The 24,775-nt window shown below is 41.2% G+C and overlaps 1 protein-coding gene across 1 annotated transcript in view; it reads right to left on the bottom strand.

Annotated features, from left to right (window-relative positions):
• The window catches only part of LOC136705787 (sorbin and SH3 domain-containing protein 1), a 47,719-nt gene that overhangs the window by 10,453 nt on the left and 12,491 nt on the right, over nucleotides 1-24,775 (bottom strand). Inside the window, exons 10-22 of the mRNA XM_066679548.1 lie at nucleotides 23,365-23,394; nucleotides 21,906-22,008; nucleotides 20,718-20,832; nucleotides 18,838-18,915; nucleotides 11,862-11,911; nucleotides 9,107-9,285; nucleotides 4,479-5,906; nucleotides 2,473-2,558; nucleotides 1,482-1,649; nucleotides 1,231-1,277; nucleotides 978-1,092; nucleotides 754-879; nucleotides 430-624 (exon numbers count right to left, since the gene is read on the bottom strand). Coding sequence (XP_066535645.1) covers nucleotides 430-624; nucleotides 754-879; nucleotides 978-1,092; nucleotides 1,231-1,277; nucleotides 1,482-1,649; nucleotides 2,473-2,558; nucleotides 4,479-5,906; nucleotides 9,107-9,285; nucleotides 11,862-11,911; nucleotides 18,838-18,915; nucleotides 20,718-20,832; nucleotides 21,906-22,008; nucleotides 23,365-23,394 — 2,720 coding nt within the window. The remainder of the gene's footprint in view (nucleotides 1-429; nucleotides 625-753; nucleotides 880-977; nucleotides 1,093-1,230; nucleotides 1,278-1,481; nucleotides 1,650-2,472; nucleotides 2,559-4,478; nucleotides 5,907-9,106; nucleotides 9,286-11,861; nucleotides 11,912-18,837; nucleotides 18,916-20,717; nucleotides 20,833-21,905; nucleotides 22,009-23,364; nucleotides 23,395-24,775) is intronic.

The following is a 24,775-nucleotide window of genomic DNA, read 5'->3' as shown; positions in this document are numbered from 1 at the left end:
CAGCTCTGGTTTGGAACACCCCTGTCCTGCAGTTCCCACTTGTTGTAACATATTTTTTGTTCAATTTTTAAAAGAAAACGTATTAACATACCCTCTACAGTGAACAAAATGAAAGAAGATATCTTCATTTAATGCTTATCCACAATATCTAATTATTTCCTACAATATAAAATATAAACTGTGCCATACGTTTTTGCACAAGGCACTGTTTGTTTTTCCCGAATGTTAAATTTAGCAAATAAAAGCAACTCTGGACTGAAATATACAAGAGTGTGTTCTCTGTAGAGACCGTCTGCTTAGTTTTATGACTGTACCTAAACCAATGGATGAGCTAATTACCAAATCCTTCCAGAGATAAATAAGCAGGGCAGGGGTACTGCAGGACCAGGTTTGGAAATCACAGCACTGGACTAGTAGAGATTTGCTCACCTGTGGTGAGGCATTGTTGCTGCGATGTGGTGAATGACTAATGGGAGGGTCAGGGTAGTCCACTCCATTTTTAACACGGGGTCTTTTATGTACCTCAACGTAAGTGACTGGGAAGATGCCTTGCCGATTGGTTCCTGAGATTTTGCCTTCATACCAGTTCTCATCCACCCTACGAATCAATGTAATGCGCTCCCCCTGCAGGCCAAGAGAGGAGGTCAATAAGCATTTACATTGTGCCAACTGCATGTACTACCGACATAAAAATGGTGGAATGGGAATTCTGAGAATCACAAACAAAAGCAAGCAGACTTTTGGTCGTTTTACCTTTCTGAAAGACATCTCAACAGCAGTGTCACCAGCAAAATTAAAGCGGGCGATGGCCTCTCCATACTCCAGCACTTGAACTGGGTTAGTCTTTTTAGGCTGGGCTTTTTCTGTGGGGGGAAGGAGCTGAAAAACACCCCAGAAATCATAAGTGATCATAAATCAAAATGAAACCTCGTTTTATACAGGGCAACACTGAAAAACGGTAAAGCGGATGAGTGTACCTTAACATAGTTGCGAGGGAAAATTCCAACTCTGCCATGGTGCTCTCCTTCGTACCAGTTCTGGTCCACCTGCCGATAAATGTACACAATGTCTCCCTTCTGAAATGGCAGCTCCCTGATGAGAGATGAGAGGTAAGTAAGTAAAGGTATTTAGAGAAAGGTTGTTCATCTCGATTTATTTGGAAAGTTTGATATAAATTGCTGTCATGAAAACAATAAGGACTCCTATGTCACACACACATATTACACTCACTTTAGGGTTTCTGCTTTGAAGTTAAACAGGGCCAGGGCAGGTGTCCTCTGTAAACAACATAAGTCATAGAGTCTCTTAAAACGGGAACACGATGCACAACGTCACTGCAGTCAAAAATAATACAAGCAATACATCATAGCTGTCATGCAGCTAGTCGTCTCATGGTGGTGGAGTGCCCTTTATGGAAACACTTAAGCCCATACGTCCTCAAAAGGGGAAAAGTCATCTTGTTAATGATGCCAGTCAGTCACCTCTGGTCCAGATTTTCTTTTCTCTGTGTCATTGATGGTAAGCAGGTCTCCGAAGCGGTCATTGGTGATGAACTGCTGATGGGTGAGCACAAGGCCTGCGTGTCTCCGGGAGGCTATGTCCGCTTCTTCCTGCTCCCGTTTCAAACGCCTCTGTTCCTCTAGAATTTTCTGGAGAAAAAATTTGTTGTCAGTACCTCTTTTTACTGTATTTTATTGTTGCATAATCATCCTTATTTTGCCTGTTATGTTCATTATCATGGTGAAAACAAGTCAGGGCAAACACTGATGTTACATTGAGATATTTTTTCCTTACACACTTTGTCTAAGTTTAGTTTTATTTAAGACTGATATCTGATACAGATAGAATTAAACACAGTTAAAGGAAATATGGCATATATTTAATATAATATTATGTACATGTACAAAATAATGAAAAACCATCATCTAAACACACCACACTCCTCACAGACAGTCACCCGGAGGAAACCCACGCAGACACAGGGAGAACACACCAAACTCCTCACAGACAGTCACTAGGAGGAAACCCACACAGACACAGGGAGAACACACCAAACTCCTCACAGACAGTCACTAGGAGGAAACCCACACAGACACAGGGAGAACACACCACACTCCTCACAGACAGTCACCCGGAGGAAACCCACGCAGACACAGGGAGAACACACCACACTCCTCACAGACAGTCACCCAGAGGAAACCCACGCAGACACAGGGAGAACACACCACACTCCTCGCAGACAGTCACCCGGAGGAAACCCACGCAGACACAGGGAGAACACAGCAAACTCCTCACAGACAGTCACCCGGAGCAGAACCCACAACCTCCATGTCCCTGGAGCTGTGCCACCATGCCACCCACAGGCATTATGTATAGTTTTATTTCAAAACAAGCATATGGAGAAAACACAAAGAAAATATAAAATTTTAACAAACATCTGCTCTGTATAGCAACCACAATACAATAGAGTACCTCTTTGTCTCCATAGCGTCTGCGCACCACCTCATCTGAATTTTCTCCCTGATCTCCTTGACTCAAAGGGTGTGAAGATTCCGAATCTGTTTGAGAAAAGCAAGAGTAACTTACAAAATAAAATGTACAGAAAGCATTAGAAGCATGAAAACTAAAGGGTACTGGACCAAGAGCACTCCCATGCGAATTCACCACACATCGTAACACTATCACCACGCAGCCATTAACTAAGTAGTTAATGAAGATAAGCACTAAATGATCTGATATGGAAAATGCCATTGGAAAGAACACACAAGTAAATGGATCACCAAACTATGTGAACACACAATGGTCTGCATGCTTGATTCAGAGTTGCATACATCATTGCAGCTACAACCTCCCTGACTTATGCATGTATGAAACCACATTGAAGCATATAGACTAAGTACACAGGTATTGGAATGCAAGCCATGGTGTGTCCAAATAAGGAGGTAAGGACTGATTCAAAACTACAAATCATAATGTATGTGGGAATATACATTTACATTCACAGTGTGCAAATGTATAATACAGAGAGATCACAGTGACAAATGTTGAACAGTATCAATGAGGAATTTCAAAATAAAACAAAACACTGCGGTCCATGTGAAATACGGACATTGTGTAGTTATGCAGACTTTAACCACAAGTTATTTTAGAGTTAAACTATAAACCACAATGAAGAAGTGTTTCATTAAAAAAAACATATGGTTATGTATTTGATCTAGTTTCTATATATTACTTTCAAGGGAAATAAAATTCACAGTAAAGCTTTCAATAAGAAAAAACTACTAAGCAGCTGTATTATGGCATACACCCTGTGCTCCATATGTGACAGGGAGCTTAGAGGCAGGGCTATAAAGAACAGTCCATTGCGTGCACCAATCCCCCAGCTAAAAAAAACATAATGTTGTTGTTTATTAGTATTGTGTAGCTGCAGTTTGTTTTATTAACTGTGTGGTGTACACAGAATGTTGTTTTACAGGTTTAAATGAATCTACGACCCACAAATGTAGTATGGTTTTGTTAAGCCCACCATAAAAAAGAGAAATTCTGCCCACACGTCATGTTTTTCTTGCTTTCTTTGATGCCTTCGCTACAGTATTATACATATTGCGTGTATCTGTTATTAAAATATTCTAAACAAACATCAATACAGGTCAAAGGTCTTCCCCTGCTGTTCCAACTAAATACAGTGGAACCTCTACTTACGAACTTGATCCGTTCCGTGACCCGGTTCGTAAGTGGAAAAGTTCGTTTCTCGAGTCAATTTTCCCCATTTAAAATAATGGAAAAGCAATTAATGTGTTCCAGCCCCCCCCCCAACCAGTTTTAAGTGGTTACATATCGAAGACGTGATGACTGGCTGGAGGAGTAACACAGGCACTGGCTGTATGACGGGAGGTGGGGGGCGGGTGGAATAACGGAGAGTAGGTGGGTGAATGTGGGGAGAAGAAGCGTAGATACGGCTTAACTTAGCACGAATTTCGATGTCTGCTATTTATGCTAATGCTAAATTGCTAAAGCTACAATTTGCTAATCTTAAAAGCTCACTCAAGTCTGGACGCGCTGGGAGACTCACCTATTGGGGTCAGTATAGAGTATAGAGTATACAGGTTCCACTGTACTCCACTGACAGATTTAGTGCAATCCAGGAATACTGTTTAATTTATTATAGGCAGTATAGAAAAAATAAAATAAAAAACAAAAATCATATTTTTGACCTGAACTGAAAAAGAGATGACCATGAAATCTTTGTCACATGTCAAAAAATGTAGGATGGATATCATGTCATTTTCATCACAAGAGCACACAAAGTTGGCCACAAAATGCAAACCACTGAGATGGAGAAAGGAAAGTCATTGCTGAAAGGACAGCGGACAGGAGAGAGAGGGGATCACAGAAAGATGAGTGGTCATAGACATAGCCATGGCGGAAAAGTGAGAGTGTGGAAAGAGTAACACTCAGGAGACTCGCAGCATAGCCACCTCCACAGTGGTTTTTATTGGCGTCTGAGCATTCCTCATCCGTGAGCTCATGGGTGTTCCCCCTGCCATCGCCATTACTGAGCCTCTCCAGCACTTCCAGAGAGGACAGACGCTGGGGGATAACGGGCCTGGGCCTGGACGAGAACATTCGACCATCTGCCCCATCTCCAGCCAGGGCTTTGGTAGCTGAGAGTGTCTTTTTGGCCTGGTGACTGTGCAGAGTTCTCCGCAAGGAGAAGGGTGCTGGTCCCATCAGTAACAAGTTTGCAGGAGGGGTAGCTTTTCTTTCTGGGACGGGGTAGCTGCTGCTGGCCTGCTGGCGCTCGTGTCTGCGGATGGTGGTGAACCGAGTGTAGGAGGCGGGACAGGAGCCTTTACATTTACTGGGTTTGAGGTGGAGTGGGTGGAAGGGGAGATGATGGTCATGATGATGGTGGTGGTGATGGTGCTCTGATGTTGGGGTGCTGGCCACTGAGGGACCATTTAAAGCATTCTCATCTGCAGCATTTGGAACACAGCTGTTTTCCTCCTCAGCTTCTTCACCATGTGCGTGCGAGCATGAGGCAGTTCGTGAGGTATGGTTGTGATTAGAGGGCTCGACGCATTCTGCTGCTTCTCCACCTGAAAGAGAAGCCCCATCTGTGGGCATTTTGTCCTCTAGAAGAACTCTTGAGCAGTTTGAGTCTGTTTGTGCTGGCCCTGGAGTGACCAGTGACTCAGCAGAAAGAGCCGATTGGAGGAAGCAGGTTCCAGGGGCAGGGCTGTGGGTGGAGATTGGGCAACTTGGTAGGGAGGGCATGGAAGAAGAGCGAGTTGGTGCCGTGCTTGAGCGCTGAATGATGCGTTCAAACTCCATCACCCGAAACGTGACGGCGTCCCGAGGGACGTTCCCTGACCGCTCCGCACCGTCGACCTCATCCCCTGGCCTCTCGAAGAGCGAGGCCAGGCTACGGACGCTGCCGTGAGGGCTGGAGCCCACTGAACTGGGCCTTTGGATATGGTGCATGGTCCTGTATAGGGTAGAGAACTCCGCTGTGCTCCTCAGGGTACCATTGAGAGGGCCATTTTTGGGAGATGTCCTACTCTCAGGCAAACAGTTGTAGGCTTTGTGGTGAGATGCTAACCCATGATTACTGTCTGTTGCATCTCCGTTCCCTAATACACCACAGGGCTCCTGGTGCAGATCCTCGCAGCTGTATGCTTTTGGCCGAGATGCAGGTTCAGCCCTTCTCTCCTGGCCCTCATCAGCTGAGGGGGAAAGTTTAGGCTTGAACTTGGAGGGGAGTATTTGAGGGATGCAGGCTTTGGCAGCAGACAGGGACTTCTTACTCTTATTCTGAGGACCTAGCGTGTTACTGGCAAGAACTGAGCGACTATTTACAGTGGAGCATGGTGAAATCATACAGCCATTCCCACCTTTATAATCCACTGGCAGGCATGCAGGGTAACAGAATAAGAAGCAGGTTAGATTACTATTCCACTACATACAAAATACAAATACACAATAGCTTCAAAAATTCATTATATTTGCCTATTTTACTCTATTTTAATACGTTATATTATAAAACGTTTACATTAGATGAAACATTAACACATCATGTCAGCTTAAAGAATCTTATATCCTTCCCCAATGTTAAGACTTTGAGAATTCCCAACTTTAGGAAAGCAGGGGTCGTTACATTTTTTCTTTTCCACAGTGCAACCCCTTCTCAAACATTCTGAAACCCACCCTCCAACACGCTTAATAAGATGGCTATAAGTGGAACTGCTGAAAATCACTACAGTACATCTACAGCAGTAAACATGGCTGTTCGCAAATCAGTGCAAAGGAAAGCAACTGACAAAGTTACATTTGTTTTCCTGTGGCAGCAAAACAGAAAAAACCTTGGAAGAACCAAACAAAATGCATCTTTCATGTATTAAAAATATTATTCAATCATAATCAGTCCATATAAGCCACATCTTCAGGAGAGGATTGGGAGAAAAGAAACCTTGACAGTCGATCAGACACAGTCTAACAAGTAAATAATGACATTAATGATATTTAGCAAATAATAATGACTGGGTTAATGGGTCTGAGCAGGGTAAATAAAAATGGCATGGAATCAAACAATATTCTATTCACTACAGCTCTGAGAGGGCTGTGCACTGGTATATTATTCATATAAAAGTCACAACCACTAGGCCCCTGCTTTGAAGGATCAGAAATAATCTAATCCGTTTTTGATGATGATATGGAAGAAAAGTGATAAACATACAGATGCGCATTTCATTTTTACACATAACTATGAGCTCAGTGCTTCAGACAAGACCTGAAAAAGTCAAGACACCTGCAAATGTCAGGACACACAATCTCATGGCATCTTATTTTCATTAAGAAATAATAAAATACCAGTTAACTAATAGCTTTAATAACTGCAGTGCAATCAGCAAAAGCCCACTTCCAGCGTGTTTTCCTTTCTTGTTGTTCTTTTTTTTTTAAATGTATTTCCAGGAAGTTACTCAGCAAAAGCTTTACCACACAGATATCAGGTTCAGATAATGAAATTATTCAGTTGTTGAAAGGTTTAAAATTCAAATGATCACGAATAAATAAATAAACAAACATATTTTCAATACTTTTGGGAAAATTACCGTTTCAAGTGAGTTTCATAGTTTTAAAAAAAGTGTTCAAAACCATAAATATTTCCATTAAAATCAAGCCAAATTTAATCAGGAGTATTCAGTAAAGTAGTAAATTATTCTCTTCGTTACGTCACTCACAGTGGGAACTTGGCAATGAGCTCCATACTTAAACCAGATGTTTTTATTTCCTATTCTGAAGTCTTTTCCAGCTAGAGCTGACATGGGTCATCCCATGACCTCTTACACAGTCAGCACAAAGGGAACACATTATCAAAAGTACAGCACACTGTTACGTAACTGCATCTATAATGTGTTCCATAACTCTCTGAGACTTTAAGGAATTCCAAAAAGTTTACTGAGCTCATCAGACAAGACTTAGAGCTTATGGCATTCTCAATTCAGTTTTACCTGAATACACCAACAAGGCTACTATTAATTTACATAAAGAAATAAGAACCTGAATTGCACTGGCTTAAAGCCAGGGGTGGCTGGTCAATAGAAAGTGCAAAGGTCCTGCACTCCCTTGTGGAAGTATGTATTTTTACTTAAATAAATAAACATTTTGTACAAATCATTACCAATTTGTTTGAGAAATAAGTATGTTATGTTGCTACTGGGCAGTTTTTCCACATCTGCTCTGCTTGTACAGGGCAAAATGTGTAGCACGCACTGTGGGCGGGGTCAATACGGGAGCACAGCCAATTAAAAAAATGTTGCTGAGGGAAAATACACACAGTGACATAAATTTAGTATACAGTATAATTTAACTAGAAAAATAGATCTGACTTAATATCTATATTTCATAAATACGTTTTACATTGTGCAAACAGTAAAAGATAAAGCTCAAAGCCAAAAGATCACAAATTATTCAAGTGGACATATTAATATAATGTTTTTCCCTGTCCTATTTAAGTGGTAAAACTATTCTGAATGACATCAACCACACACAGATGCAGTACTTCATTTAAGAGATAACCTGCAGTCATTAGATGAGCAAAGAAGACAGCAACATCTGTGATTTAAAGCTCATGCTTTGTTAACTATTAGCGGAAACAGGCCTCACCACCCCTCCATGGTGTGTACCCCTTCCAAACCCCCCTAAAAAGCACCCCTAACCTCCCCCAGGTCATGTGTCCTGGCATTCCAGGAGTCTGACAGCTGACTTCCTCATGCTTGGACACCCCTACGTGCCCTACATATTGATCCCACCCCTCACAGGTCCCAGCAACAAACACCATATCCCTCCATTAATCTACTGAGGCAGCCCCCTTTCCTCATACTCCACACTATGGAGCCAGGCGCCAGACTCCAAAGCCCCCTCTCAGCCCAGCCACAGACGCACAGCCAGCCCTAACCACCAGCCTCGTGCGGCTGAACCTTCTGGCCAAAAGTAGCCAGCCTCCACTGGAGACAAAGGTGATTAAAGGTCAGGCCAGACATCTGTTATGTGTCAAGTGTGAAAAAAAAGTTTGCTTCAACGAAAAACAGGAAGAAAATGAGTGGTTTTGCTGTAGTGATACTGTGGTAGGAAGAATGTGCTGATGATAAGATGAGCAGGGTTAAAAGGACAAGTCTTATACTGTGGCTTAGCAGCCAATTAATATGTACATAGAGTACTATATGTAGAGGCTGGGAAAATGGTGATTGTTATGTGATTAGTTTGGTAACACGATTAATAATGTACTCTGAGTATTCAAAGAATATCATCCATATTTAAAATTAGGGCATAATGTGTCCTATTCTATTAGATTTAATATTATATTGTAAACTACTAGTGATTCAAGTCCTTGTATATACTGTTGAATTATAAAAACATTTTTAGTATCATGCCATTAATATATTTTGGTTATATCACCAATTAACATACATACTGACAATGTATGCACAACACATGCAGGTCAATGTAGTTCAGAAGAGATAAACTCCTGTCAGCTTTAGTATTCAGTATTCCTGGCCTCATGTTGAACAAGAACAATGGCAGACAATAAAGACTGTGGACCTACCTTTAGAGGAAGTGCTGGGATGGCGTTTGTTTAGGGCTCGCAGACCCTGTAGAGGAATGTCGCCGCCCTCCAGGACGCTCTTGTAAACATGCCTGTCGCATTCTGGGGCTGCGTGCTCAGTGGCAGCCGAGCTGCCCTCCTCCTGCCCTGCCACACCACTGCTCGCTCTACAAGCCGAGCTGACCACAAACACAAAGACAGAATAGATCTGATTTACTTCATTATTTTTATCATTCAGATTTCTCACTAACGAAATTCTGACCCAAGAATTCCTGTTGCCATCTTAATATTATAGCTAATAATTAGCCACAAAACTAATGTACAACACTAGTAGTTTAACAGTTTAACAGACAGGTAAACTATATATATAAAGTGTTATATATGTGTGTGTGTGTGTGTATCAAGAGCTGGCCAAGGCTGGGAATTACTTACAGCTCCCCAATGGCCAAACTGTTTTCTGGGCATGAATACAAAGTGAAATGCTTTTGCGCCGAAGCCAACCTTAGCCTGAGTGCTTGCACCTTGATATTGATGAGATAGAAACAGCTGCCTTTAACCCTGATCAGAGCATTCGTGAGAGGCCAGGGAAGAAGCACTTTAAAACACAGCTGAAGCTTCCCCATAGAGATTATGATATAAATAGGAATGTTATTTTTTAATGGATATTCCTTAAGAGCACACGGTTTAGATCTGAATGTATCATATTACATAAAAGCCTGACAGTAAAAAATATGTCAAAAGTAAGCTAATCCAGGCTTAGATAATAGTACAGTGCTGCAGATGAGAATAAATCGATTAAAACATAATAAAAATCTAAAGTTAACCTGCATACAAACATAACAGTGGGCCTCACGCAGGCCATAATCCAACAAGTGACCTGGGTGGGAATTTTAAGCAGGAGCGGGCTTTCAAGCATTAAAGTAGAGCGAATGGTCTCAAACATATGCTTTTCTCTCCCTGAAGGCTGCTTATTCACTCGCTGTAATCAGAGCAATACATAGACCACATCCCTCAAACACACCCTCCTTTCATTGCGGGACACATGCTGAAACGTTCCTGGGTAAAATGTTTTGCACATTCAGATTTCCTTGAACTACTTACTGCTCAACAAAAGTGTCTCTGTGTCCTAAACACAGCTTATCTGCGCTGCCCGGTGAGTGTAAAAAATGTTCTCATTGATTCCATAACGACAGAGGTGGCTGGTAACAGGTCATATATTATTTGAACTGCTTAATACACTGCAAATTTAAAACTCTCTGTGGTTTCAAGTTTATAAATATGTCATAATCTTTTGAATTTGAATTATTTAGATTGTAACATTTAGTGTATTTTAATATGGTGTTGATTAAAATCCCAACGATGGTATATCAGCAGGCCAGCCAGCTTATAACAACCACCTCACCAGATGTAAATACGTACATTACATGTGTAATCCACCAAGCACTAAAAGTGACACAGCCACATAAGTGACACTAGTGACAACTCCTGGAATGCCTCAGATGTTTTCCGGTGAAGCTGTGTACAGTGGCTATCTGTGTCACAGCGGACGCCAAGGGTTTCAAACGCAGGAACCTGAGTAGCCGCTGACCAGCTGCCGGGCTGGAGATGATCTTACCAGATTTACCTGAGCATTAGAGGCCCCTTACAGTAGACCCGTCTGACACACAGGACAGCTATTTTCTATAAAGACTGTTTTCATAAAAATATATGGGGTTTTGTCTGTGCCAGAAAGAAAATGCCTTAAAAATAAAGAGCTCCTGTCTCAAATCTTACAGCATTCCATAAAGACCAAGGGAGCATTCTTTCACCCTGTTTAGCACAGAATGTTAACTGGCCTCATGGTTTATAACAGGAAAACTGGTCTGAATCATGTGGCTTTAGATGAAAACAAAGTCTTTAAAAAGCTAAACATCCTCTAGCCATCAAAGGGAATGCAAAAGAAAACCAAATGCCACAGGTTCTTAAAAGAATATGTTAGTCTGAAGACAACTGAAGTTTATGCCTTTTGTAAATGATAGTGAAATCTTAAAAGAAAAATAAACACAGTTAATAGTTATGGATGTTAATTGGGCATTAAAACTGTAAACTTCATTGCTATTATTTATAAAGCGAGCTTGAATACCGTGAGATGTTCACCCAGGACTGGAATGTTCTCCTCACTGAAATTGAGAGGTGCTTGAAGAACTTTCTACCGTCAGTCGACCAAAACGACAAATGTAACCAGGGGGTTTATTTAGGTTTCACCCAATACCAATGTAAACCAGCAAAACCGTAAACAAAGCCATGTGACATAAGAATGTACATTCTGTTACCTAAATATCCCCATCACAGAAAAAACATTAGCCTAATAAAAAGCCCCTAGAACACACCCCCACAGGGGACGCTGAGGGGAATTCTGCAGAGCCAATGGGCAGGAGAGAGCGTTATCTTATCTTTCCACAAAAGACATCCAGGTTTTATTTTCCAACACTGCTTTCAGTTTGGAATAAACCATCACATACTGCCCATTCCCGCTCTTCCAATGAGTCCCCTCGCTTACACACACACACACACATACATTCACACCCACTCACACAGGACAGGCTGTACTGGTGTTGCGAACAGACGCTCAGGAAACAGAGGAGGGGAAGCAGGGGATGTCTCCACATCCCCCATGACAGCACACAGCTACTCTACAGATGCGCTGAAAAATGGTGGAGAAGATGTGCGTGCTGAAACATAGTGAAAAACAGAAGGAAACAGAGCAAGGACTTACTATTGCTGCAGGTCGGATGTTGTTTCCAAGGGGCTGAAAGAGGGGGCACTCTGCAACAAACCAAACAAAGAAGTCATTGATAGCTCCACAGGCTCAACTCTCTGGCAGTCAGAAAAGGAAAGGGCACATGAGAGGCGGTCAAAGCTGCCGGACGCCTCGGGCTGGTCTCCTTTGGTCAAAGCTGAAACTCCTAGGTCCTCGGGACGAAGTGTAGTGTGGAGGCGCGAGCGAGTATTTTGGCCCTCATGCAAGTTAGGGGGGAAAACAAGCGGCTGGAAGCAAAGGGGCGGGGTTAGTAGGGGGGCTTTGAGGGGGCGCCCATGTTGGGAGGGGGTTGTCAGTGGCTCAACCAATCAGCTTCTGTCTCATAGTGTAGCCTCTCTTTTGTCTGCTATTGAGTCACTCTCATTACTAGCTGAGCAGACCAGCAGACAATTAACCAGCTGGTGTGGGAAGCGGGCCAAATTACATGGGCAGACACACACACACACACACACAAACACTCACACACTGGCATTTTCAGAATAGCATGCATTGCGTACACCCATATCCGACATCCTACACATACGCACAGAGGTGACATTAATAGTATGTGAAAGGAAGTTTTCATTTGGCTGTGCTGTGGCAGCTCATGCGCTAGGCCAATAAGGAGAGCTGCTGTTATTACCAGGCAGCAACTCCAAACAGATGAGCAGAGGGCTGCTGCCTTTTGAATGGTTTAGAGACAGCTAATTTTAGGTCACTGTTTCTGTTGCTTTTCCCCAAGTGGACGTCACAGGGTACAAAAATAACAGGCACCCACAGCGCACCTCGGAATAAAAGCACAAGTGTTGTTTGCAAATAAGATTGCACAATCATGACCCGCCACTGTCCCTTTGAGGAAAGAGGCCTGCGTACGCGCTCGCCCCCAGCCAACAGACGAAGAGAGGGGCCTTGGCTCCTGACCACAACCCACTGGTTGCTAGGGAAAATAAGGATCATGAATAACCTTTGGGCATGAATGTCAAGCTTTGTATTAGAATTTCAATCTGGCAGGTTTAAAGACTCTTCTATTTATAAACCTTCATGTTCCAGAAGCTTCATTCTTCAAGGGTAACCGACATATGAAGCTACTGTTATCAGTGGAAAATGGCCGTCTGTTCCCTTCCTGTCTGTCTGTTTTGCGACTTGTGAAGGAGATGGCAGTTGTGTGTGTTTATAGAGCTTTGGGACCATGTGGTTAATTGAGCCTGGTGCTGGTGCAGTGAATATACAAACAGGAAACACGAGTGAGAGCCTTATCTGTAGCAGCACACAACTAGGTCCAGATGCTGAGATAACACTAACACAGTGATAATAAAAATGAGTGAGAGTGTGAAAATGACCGAAAGTGAACGCCACACACAATACATTTCCACCCTTAAAGGAACAATGGTAAATATTAGGGATGCATAAATACCAAATACCATGGAGCGCCTACCGAAGCACAAACCGTGAAATAAATCTACTCAGTTAGTTTTTTGGTCTTCCCAAGTGTGAATACATGAGATAAAACAAGCCACTCTTGTGCTGCACCTTACGTAGAGTGCAGTCACATCAGAAGTGTCTCATCTCATCGACTGAGTCTTTCCAAACACAGCGTTGGACCATGTTTATGAATGAAGACAAGGCTAATGAAGAAAAATGAACAAAATGAGAGTGGAGGAATAAGACTACTGATTAAATGTGGTGGAAAAAAAAGGGGGGGGGGGACCAAGTGAAAATGGCTAAAAAAAAAAACGACTTTTTAGCTTTTAGCTAAAAAAAGAGCTCCTGCTCTTGGTTCCTCAATCCTGGACTAAGCTTTTTTTGGCTCATTCTCATTTACAGGTACAGGAACAGGTACTGAAACTGGTCATTCTGAATAAGGCTCTTTAAATAATGCAAATGGTGAGGTGTTGTTTGATCCTTGTGGTATTTTGACCAAATCGTGTCATAAATGTTTCATTAAGATCCTAAAGTAATGCAATTTTCATTCATTCATTATCTGTAACCGCTTATCGGGTTCAGGGTCGCGGTGGGTCCAGAGTCTACCTGGAATCATTGGGCGCAAGGCGGGAATACACCCTGGAGGGGGCGCCAGTCCTTCACAGGGCAACACACACACATTCACTCACACACTCACACCTACGGACAGTTTTGAATCACCAATCCACCTACCAACCTGTGTTTTTGGACTGTGGGAGGAAACCGGAGCACCCAGAAGAAACCCACGCGGACACGGGGAGAACACACCAACTACTCACAGTCACCCGGAGCGGGAATCGAACCCACAACCTCCAGGTCCCTGGAGCTGTGTGACTACGACACTACCTGCTACCGTGCCGCCCCTAATGCAATTTTGACAATGTTAATTATCACTAAGAAATTGAACATAAATCAAGTACTGAGAAATGAACATTTATAAAATATAAATTACCATTTCTTTTTAAATTAATGTAAATGCATAATCTACAACATTTAAAACTACAATTGTTACTTTATATAATATAAAACATATTACTAATACGAAAAAATATTCCAAACTTTTGAATGGTATATATGAAACAATATCTATGATGATTATATTCATGCTGTACCCTTATCCAGCCATGTACAGTTTATACAAAAGTTTTTGTTGAGTATACTATGTTTATACAAAAGTAACTCCCTTAAAGCTGTAAAAATAAAGGTAGTAGAGCTAATGGCCTGAGAATTTAAGCTGAAAGAAAAAAGAAAACCTTGAAACTTCACTCACAGAAACCTTATCACTCACTGCTTAAAATGCCGACCACATCCTAACACTTCACATGGCTGGGGTTTTGTCAAAGATGGGAGTACATTATCCTCCTCTTACACTTTTACAGTGATAAGAACAGAATGTAACTACAGGATAAACATTCAACTCTGCTATGGAACATCTACCATCTTCTTTATTGCATAAGCTAGAGACTGACCAGCCTGCCAGCAGTGACCTAACACTGGCAATAGAGAGCATGGGCAAGTCCCACTGCCTTTCTCCCTGGAGCATTTACCACAGTCTGCTGCTAACATCCAGACAGCACAACAGCTCCTCTCATACTCCGTCAAATGAAAACAACTGAAAACAAAGCTAGACAAGCAAAATAAAGGTCTGTGAGCATAGTCCAAATCTGAATGGTTTTGAAAGTGTGCTGTACTCATACTGAAGCATTGTTCAGTGCAAAGGTCATTTACTTCCACTGGCATTACCCACACTCAACGTATTCAAAGACACCCTCGAACTGGTCAAATGAGTTGTTTTCCCCTAAGATTTTTTCTCTTTATTGATCCCAAAGAAAACGGCAACATATATTAGTCGAATTTTGGGGATTCAATTAAATGAAAAGTAAAAACACCTCAACCTACTTTATATATGAACTCAAGAACGAAGAAAACCCAAACTGAACAAGCCCTTAAATGGTTTTCTACTATGGTTTTGTTGCCAGTATGTAATATGTGGTGTAAATGGAAGATTAGTCATTATTGCTCATTGTCTCAGCACCATCAGGGAGATAAATTCCTTTGCTCTGACTATTAAAGCGAGTCAGTGGAACATTGTTTTAACAATGTTTGTCTATTTTCGCATGCTGGTTTCCTAACAGGTGCTGGAGATGACTCAACAAAATTTACTACTTTTCTGCTGTATAAATAGCACGTAAGTCAGAGTGCTATGTGCTTTCAGCCTCACGCACAGACTACGGGACGGAGCTATGGTTCTTTTTATGGTTATTGTTTGCTTCTCTATAACATCAGCTGTTACTCCCAGAGGACTATACCTTACCTCTGGCTGCTGTCAGTTTGAATTAAAACAGATGTAAACATGCATCAGGAAGAAACAATAAACAGGTTGCAAATGTAATGGAGGTGGCATACCAGATGATGGTAAGCATGACAAGTAGCCTCAGGGGGTGGGGGTGGGGTTTACAGTGCAGGTCACTCCATAGTATCCTTACTAAGCTCCTCTTGAACATGCGCATACAAGTGCCATTCCTCTGAGTGTGCAGGCATCTGACATTAAATATCTATTTACATTTAACCAGACTATACAACTACACCATCTTCCCTTCATGTTCCAGGGATGTTATTTTTGCTCTCTCACCTGAAATGAAATATTACTCTGACCTTCTTTTGGCTAGTTATTCTTGATTGTCCTGAGAGTTGTATATGAGTATGTTAGAGAGAGTGAGACTGCTATGGCAAGCTGCTGGGAAATACTGACGCCTAAGCCTAATAGTGTCAGAGTAATTTGGCAAGGATGCACTAATGACATCACTGACTACATGTGTAGCCTCTGAAACAGGAGGGAAACACGTCATTAACTACCACCACGACACGTGCTGCAGGGAAGAGTGGGACAAGGCATTCAAGCTACTGACATCATGCTGCAAAGTGGACCCTGAGACTAATGCAGGCCTAGGTTTACACATGGTACTAACTTTGGATCTAACTGTGTAAATCTGACAAAAGACCAAAAACATATTCCATTTAGTTGCTTAAAACTTCAACTGTTGCCTGATCCAGACGAAATGTTTGAAAGTATGTGTCACACAACTTGTAAGAAAAACACAGCAGGATGATTATAGTTCTAATCACTCTAAGCTTTTGCAAAAATAATTGGATATGGGAATCTGAATTTTATTTTTATAAAGACAGGTTTGGCATACACTGTTGTTTAGTTTAACTTTGTTTAACTTTGGCTTGAATCCTTCTCTGAAAACCACATGGCTGTGTCCAAAGATCTCCAAATACATAAAGATTTCTTCTTTGTTCCTTAGTTGAATGCGACAAATATGTTTGGATCTGCCATTTTGGAAAAAAACATTTCTAACATCAAAATGTATCCTTTGTCAAATTCTAGAACTTACTGTTCACATGTGGCCTAATATCCCACCATTTCACAGGTGTCATTGTAACAAGATATTCAGTGTTATTCATTTTACATATAAGGGTTTTGATATTGTGGCTGATCAGTATATATATACAGGGGTTGGACAAGGTTGGACAAACAGAAACACCTGGTTTTAGACCACAATAATTTATTAGTGTGGTGTAGGGCCTTTTGCAGCCAATACAGCGTCAAGTCGTATTGGAAATGACATGTACAAGTCCTGCACAGTAGTCAGAGGGATTTTAAGCCATTCTTCTTGCAGGATAGTGGCCAGGTCACTACGTGATGCTGGTGGAGGAAAAGGTTTCCTGACTCGCTCCTCCAAAACACCCCAAAGTGGCTCAATAATATTTAGATCTGGTGACTGTGCAGGCCATGGGAGATGTTCAACTTCACTTTCATGTTCATCAAACCAATCTTTCACCGGTCTTGCTGTGTGTATTGGTGCATTGTCGTCCTGATACATGGCACCGCCTTCAGGATACAATGTTTGAACCATTGGATGCACATGGTCTTACTGGTGCAATGTGCAGTTAATGAAGATTGGCCACCAGGCTGCTCCAATTTAGCCATGAATCCTCCCACACTAAAATGACAGGTGTTTCAGCTTCATTGTCTAACCCCTGTATATACACGTATAAATTTCTGTTAAGGAAAAATACATCGTTTACATTGAAGAAGTGTACGAGATAATGGAAAACATGACAATTGCACAGTACAAGATGTTTTACCATACTCAACGATCTGTCTACAGTAGCCTCAAACAAGTCTTTTTCCAACACAACTCACACACACAATTATTAGCCTCTTTGCCCTAAAAGTACGGAATAATCTGATATGAAAGATCGGTCTCTACATTAGGGTAAGGGGGAAATGGATGAAATGTGAAATTTTGCCAAAAACACATTAGAACGAGACAGAAAGTTTATTTTATGCTAAAGGTGAAGTGTCTTTTTCTCAGCAGACTGGCTAAATTGTACAAATGTGGGTAGTTTAGGGACACTCTCTCCCCGAGCAAAACTGCAAATCACTATGCTGTTTACTCACAGGTGCTGAGCTGCTGACAACACTGTGCAGGCACACTGCCACTGATTGCATAGTGACAACCGTTCCTCCAGCATCAAATGCACTAACTTCATATGCCAATCATTCCTTTGGAGGCCAGAAAGTTTACCTGCTTCTGCCTTCAAAAACAGAGGAAAAGTTTACACTAAAGAGTGCAGGGTTAAAAATTATACTTGTACAAAGTGAATCAGGGAAAGTAGAAACTGTAACACAAAGAATACTGCTAACTGTCTCTAATCCTGTTTTAAAGCCAAGGCTCTACAGGAAAGACAGATCCAAAATAGAACAAAACTGTAACAGCAAAGACTGCAGATACATTGTTCTATTTTTCCGAACGTCATGTTGATATTCAGACTTGAGGTTATGTATCACCACAGAAAACAATGCGGTTCTAGAGAGTTTGAAGAAAATACGTAGAAGAATGTAGTATGTGATGCTACCTACAAATACACAAGGCAATCTATTGGAAGGAAGATGGAAGTCAGTGGAGTAAATTGTGATGTAGACATTTTAACCAGAGGTGAAGACACTGAAATCCTGAAAAGCCACAATTACTTCCCTAAGGCACTTGATTCAATATTACCAAATAATAATTTTACAGCAGACTAAGCACTAAACTGTAAAGCAACAACTGAGGCCTTCCAGGACAGGAGTTTGAGAAACTTCATGTACATGTATAATATGAAGAAGTGGAGGTAGTGCCCAGATCGAATTTACAAAGATCACTAAAATGTATTTCCATTTTGCAGACCTTTGAAAATTGAATACCTGATAAAACAACACCTCCATTTTGCACAGACTGAGAGTGAGGGATAACATCAGGCAACATGGACGAGACAGGGCTGAAGAAATGAGGAGTAATGCTAATGGGGTAAAGCCAGAAAAGAAAATATAGAGGTAGGGATTGTCCTCACAGGCAGACATGGGGATGTTTAGGATGCCAAATTAAAAAGGTATGACATGCATTCTCTCAAATATGGGTCACTTTTAACTCGGCCGACTTACCGCTTTGTCAAACTCCATCTCAGAAAAGAATCTATACCAAGGTTCATTCTCTAAATCTACATCTTCGGGGCTTAAGTCCTGAATTTACAAAGGCATGGCCACGAGCAATGGAGGACAAAAAAAGAGAGAGAAAGAGAAAGAGGACAGTTCAGAATACAAAGATCATGAGACTGAAAGATGCATTCTAAATGACATATGAAATCTGGGAACTTTATGTATCACACAAGGCAGAAGGTTTCTAGGATGATGTGGCTAACACAGCTAATGCTAAATTGGATTTGGTTTCTGCTTAATGACTTTTTGTTTCAAGGTCTGGCTTATGTCAATAGACATGAGAACAGGAAACAGGAAATGAACTGCTTCTTTAGACAATACAGCAATAATGAAAAGAGCCCCTTTGAAACTGTCTCATGGAATAACACTATCTCTTACTATGTATTTATGGAGGTTACACTATGCAAGCAATGAGAAAAACAGGAGATTGGCACCGTCTACATCCTGTCACAAAGCACATTATAATTTTTATATGACTCAAATGCACTTTCATGACATTATTTAGGAAAATTGTTAAATTATGATTTGTCCTAGATTAGAGATGACCTGCGGCCATTATAATTACTTTCCTCATAATTAGACACTGAAATAACTCCAAGGCTCTTTCTGAGCTTCTGATGGGAGCCTTGAGATTGAGAAGACCCAGAACTGCATTCAAATAGACTGAGACTTTTATACAATCTCTAAAAACTCTGATTGCACCTCTATGTCATCAGAGGCATTACATAATAACAGCAGTTTGCACACTGAGTCATGCCCGCCAAGGCTTGAACGGCAGTAAGGGAGGACTAAAAACATGAACAAAAGCCATGGCAAGCTCAGGGAGGGAGGGGTTTATTTTCACAGAAAGCCAACTCCCCTACTATGCCTCTTTTGCATTATTTATTCATGATTTCCTTCACAGCTGCCAAACAAAGTATCATCTGTACGTCTACAGAAACAATTCTTGGGCAGAGAATAAGGTATGGCAAGGAAAGCCATTGTGGTTTGAGCCACAGTCACAATGGCTTTCCTTGTCATATGCAGAGACGCACAAACCATGTTTAACCTGTTCATGTTACCCACATAAGGCAATTAACACTTTAAACTCCTCATTTTAGTGGCTACATATGATATGAACACAACATCAGTGCGGACAGATATTTGTCTAAACATAAAATATCTTTATACAATGTTTAGGATTTACAGGTATTTCAAAATTATATATATTTATTAGTAAATATGAGCTACTGTCTGTTTTATTCATTTTACTGTATTTTTAACTGCACAAATAGGCTTTACATTTCTCTGCAGTGATAATTCAGAAGAATCTAGTCAAAACTTGTCATTGTTATTGTCATCAGCAGTTACATGTAAAAAATAACCCACAATTTCCATGTGTCTCAATGTTATTCTAGTCCTATAGATACATAATGCAGCTGAAACTGAAAATAGAATTCCACTTATGTGTCTTATTATATATATTTTAATTGCTGTAATTTCCACAGAAACTAATAAACCATTCTGAGAGTATTTAAAGGGATCATTTACATATTGCAGATGAATATTCAAATAGGAGGCATGGATATTAAGAGGTAATGGATTTTTAACATGGCTACCGAGGCACAACCTACACCCGCATAGCTGATGAGGTCGTAAGTCATTTAATAAAGATTACCAATAGGACAGGGATATGGCCTCAGCCTGTGCAGACGCGGCTGTGTATGCTGCCCTTGTAAGCAAAGCAAGCAAAAACATCAGCTCTCACAGCGTCACACGGCATGCACACACACTCCCCCACCAGGTCGAGCACACGTAAGACATGCACAGACACAGAAGCACAGTACCGGTCTCTCAACTCTCAGCACGGAAGACTTCCCCGGCTCGTAGTCGAATATGCTCCTGGGCTCGGCCCGGTACTTCCTGGTGTCTACTTTCTTGTCAGGGGGCTCCCACTCATTCCTGCAGGGAGGCACATAGAAGAGAACCAATCCTGCGTGAGGAGGAGAGTTGCCATGGCAACCAACAAGGGCAGGTTCTGCTTGAGCATCAGCTACTGTCAAGGCTTACGGCTTCATAGCTCTAATGTCTATGAGAGCGAAGGATAACAGTATTACATTACTCTGCATTTAAAGCAAATTATTACAACCATGAAAAGGAGTACAAGCGCCTATGTACAATTGTTTTATTATCTTTTGAACATTGCTGCACAAGCAGAAACACTTTTTAATGATTTTACTTTTGAGGAGTTGCTTTTAAGGAAACACTAGGTAGTATTTGTACCTTATAATTACAGCTTCAAAATCATTATGATCCTCCTCTGACTTGTATTAGGGAGAAGAGAGCCTCAGTCATTGCTACTCTGGGCTCAGTGCTGTAGAAACTGCACTATGTAACTTCTCAAGGAGGGTAGGAAACCACCACCCACCCTCCCCCTTGATTTCATAATAGTGCTGTAAAAATGAACTAAACCCTGCAACTGTAGGGGAGCCCTGAAACAAAAATTCCAAATCTTCCCTAGTGTTACCTTAAGTTAATTGTTAGTGACTTTGACTATGCACTGGTGAACATTAATAAAACCTAATATATTGCTTATATCGGTGACATGATTCAATCAGTGTATCGTTGCACACAGCACACAAAGATTCAAATTAGGAGCCATGGCCTAAAGGTTAGAGAAGTGGGCTTAGGAATGGAAGGTTGTTGATTCAGTTCCCACGGTGGAGGCGGTGGGAGTGAAGGAACAGCACTGTCCTCTTCCCTCAATCCATGGCTACAGTGCCCTTAAGCAAGGCATCGAACCCACAACTCTGGGTGTGCGTTCATAGTCCCTAGTGCACTAGTGTGTGTCTGTGTGTGTGTTCACGACCACAGATGGGTTAAGTGCGGAAGACATATTTCATTGTATGTTGTACAATGACAAGTAATCACACATTTCATTTCTTGTTTGAAATTACTGACAGGTGAACTGATACACATTGATTATCTCTATACATTTTCACTTTTTGGGGTGTACTTGCTCTGCGAGGACGAACCTCTCTGGTCGCAGAGAAGATGTTCGAGTTGGCACGGGGATCCTTTGACCTGACTGGGAAGTGCCTATGTCTACTGCGCTTTTAGACCGAGGAACACTTCGCCCTGAAAAAACAAAACACAGTGAACAAAATACTGAAATCAAATTCAAAACAACAGGTTTAGACAACAGCTTCCATTATTCATGCGAAAAAGGCCTTGTGTTGAGATTATCATCATTTAATGGCCCATATCATCCATTTTATATTTATTTATAATTAATAATAATTAATTATAAATAATTATAAATATAATAATTAAATATAATTAGTTTATAATTATTTATGTCCTAGAGTTCTACTTTTTATATTTGTATTGGTTTATATGTTTATGATTGTTTTTGATAGTAACCTGAAAATGACCTGTTCTTACTGGCTGCAAAGTACTCTTTCGACAGGCAGTGAAGGCTGAAATATTCTATATAATATCACCATTAATTCATAATCTGTAACCCTTATCCAGTTCAGGGTCACGGTGGGTCCAGAGCCTACCTGGAATCATTGGGCGCAAGGCAGGAATACACCCTGGAGGGGGCGCCAGTCCTTCACACACACACACACACATATTCACTCACACTTTTGAGTCGCCAATCCACCTACCAACATGTGTTTTTGGACTGTGGGAGGAAACCCACGCGGACAAGGAGAGAACACACCAAACTCCTCACAGACAGTCACCCAGAGCGGGAATTGAACCCACACCCTCCAGGTCCCTGGAGCTGCGTGACTGCAACACTACCTGCTGCGCCACTGTGCCATTAATGAGTGAGTCTGTTTTACCCGGACATGTCCTCTTGTTTAGACTTAAAAAAAAAATGTCCGGGCGGAATTTCACAAACGTCCGGGATTTTGTTTTTCTAGAGCTTACATAGAACTTCGAGAAGCGTTTCGTTCACAAACTAGTTCCGCCCTCCCCTACTCCGATTGGTTCCCTTGAGTGAGAAGTAGCTTAAAATCTTCTGATTGGACGGGCTGACTGTAGAGCTACCGTTATTGGTCGATAACCTTCTCTGTAAACATTTAATTGGTCAGTCTGCACGTCAGTAGTCCTTGTTTACGTCAGAGGCAAAGCTCATGTACCTACCCTCATCTCGAGCAGCTATGCCGAAACGTTAATGTAAGTTCTCGGATGAATTAAAAAAGAAATTCCCATGTTTTGTGTAGCAAATAAAGGTGTAAAGGACCTAAAAGCACAGATACAGCATACAACGGAACCGAGGGGCGTGACCTAAACCCCCCAACCCCCATGCCATTTCAGATCTGTTCACCCTAATTTAAATGCCTATCACAAAAGATTGATTCAAAAAACGGATGATTGTGTTTTAGGTTTAGTTTAAAAGATTGTGGTCAATTTTCAGAGGATTTATGGTCTATGTCTCGCATTCCTTGGGCTCTTTTATATGCACAGGTATGCACCACTCACCATCTTCACTGAAATATGAAGGGCTGTCATCTGAAAAACAGGGGAAGATCAATAAGACATTTGAGTCTGTTAGCTGAGGTGAAAAAAACCCACGATAATTATAATCAAGCAGAAAAACAAGCATGGAAGAGACATATCACATCCTCACTGAATTCCAATCATGTACAGAATTGTGAAGTACACCAAAGCAATCTGTGCAACTAATTTACAGGAGGTGGAAACTGCACGGATTTACAAAGCTTGTAGCAACCATTATCAGCTGATCAGCACCTACAGGACACTGCTCTTATAGTTCAAGTCCGGTCCAGCCAGCAGATGGCACTCGTGCAGCAGTAGACCGCATCAAGCAACGCCTTGTCTGAAAGTTAACTGCACTTTCCCTGTTTGGTTTAAAGGAGAAAGTTTCAGTAAAGTCAAACACACTTTGGTCACTTCATAAATCTGCACTGGAGGAATGCAGACCAGGCCATATCCCATTACTGCATGCCATTTCAGACACACATTCAGTTCAGTTTCTATACTTTCTTTAGCCTGCAACAGTTATTTTAAATCCATGTTGCCTCTCTTTACTGCTTCAATAATTTAACAGAGAGCTTCTCTAAAAGCAGGGTCCTCTAAAGCACTCCACGGGCATTACAGCTCTAATAATGGAAGCAATGATCAATGCATGCCTTTTAAATACAGGGCAGTGTCCTTGAAGGTCTTCTGCAGTTTGGTGGTTGGTTTGATTGATTCTTGGAACTCTTGCAATATGAAATGTTATTGAGAATTAGAGCCATTATATATATATATATATATATATATATATATATATATATATATATAAGAAAGCCTTTTTTCTTCTGGAAATTCCACTGAATTCTAGAGAGTGCTGAAATTCTTTAACATTTTACTGACCGTGAATCAAGCTAACACTAAATTACACTGACACAAAACCCCTGCCAGAAAAACAGGTTATTTAGATTAAGCCACTTGTAGAATGTGAAGTTTGTACTGGGCAAATGTATCAGGCACCTAAGATGTTTTGTGAAGAACAGAGTCTGTTTCTAGGTTTTTTCCTTGATCATATGGGTTTGTTAAAGCAACTGCACACTTGATTTAACATGATTTAATATTTATTAACAGGTAAAACTAGTTATTGGATGATAACCACAACAAAATACTGGACTGACAGGACGAGAGGTTTGAAAAGAGTTAAACCAGCACATGCACATACAGTATAGAGTTTAGTACAGAATGCTTACTGTAATAACTTTTTTCCTAATATTTGGTGAGGTTTTTGCTAGTATTTTGGAGCAAATACACATTTACTTCTCATATAAACAGCTTTATTTTCTCAGGTGCACAGTACTATACAAAGATAATATAGCCACACATGTGTATATATTATACACATGCCACACAGAATGAG

This window comes from Hoplias malabaricus, chromosome 8 (genome assembly GCF_029633855.1).
Source record: "Hoplias malabaricus isolate fHopMal1 chromosome 8, fHopMal1.hap1, whole genome shotgun sequence".
Taxonomy (NCBI): domain Eukaryota; kingdom Metazoa; phylum Chordata; class Actinopteri; order Characiformes; family Erythrinidae; genus Hoplias; species Hoplias malabaricus.
This window is presented reverse-complemented; position numbering and strand designations above follow the sequence as displayed.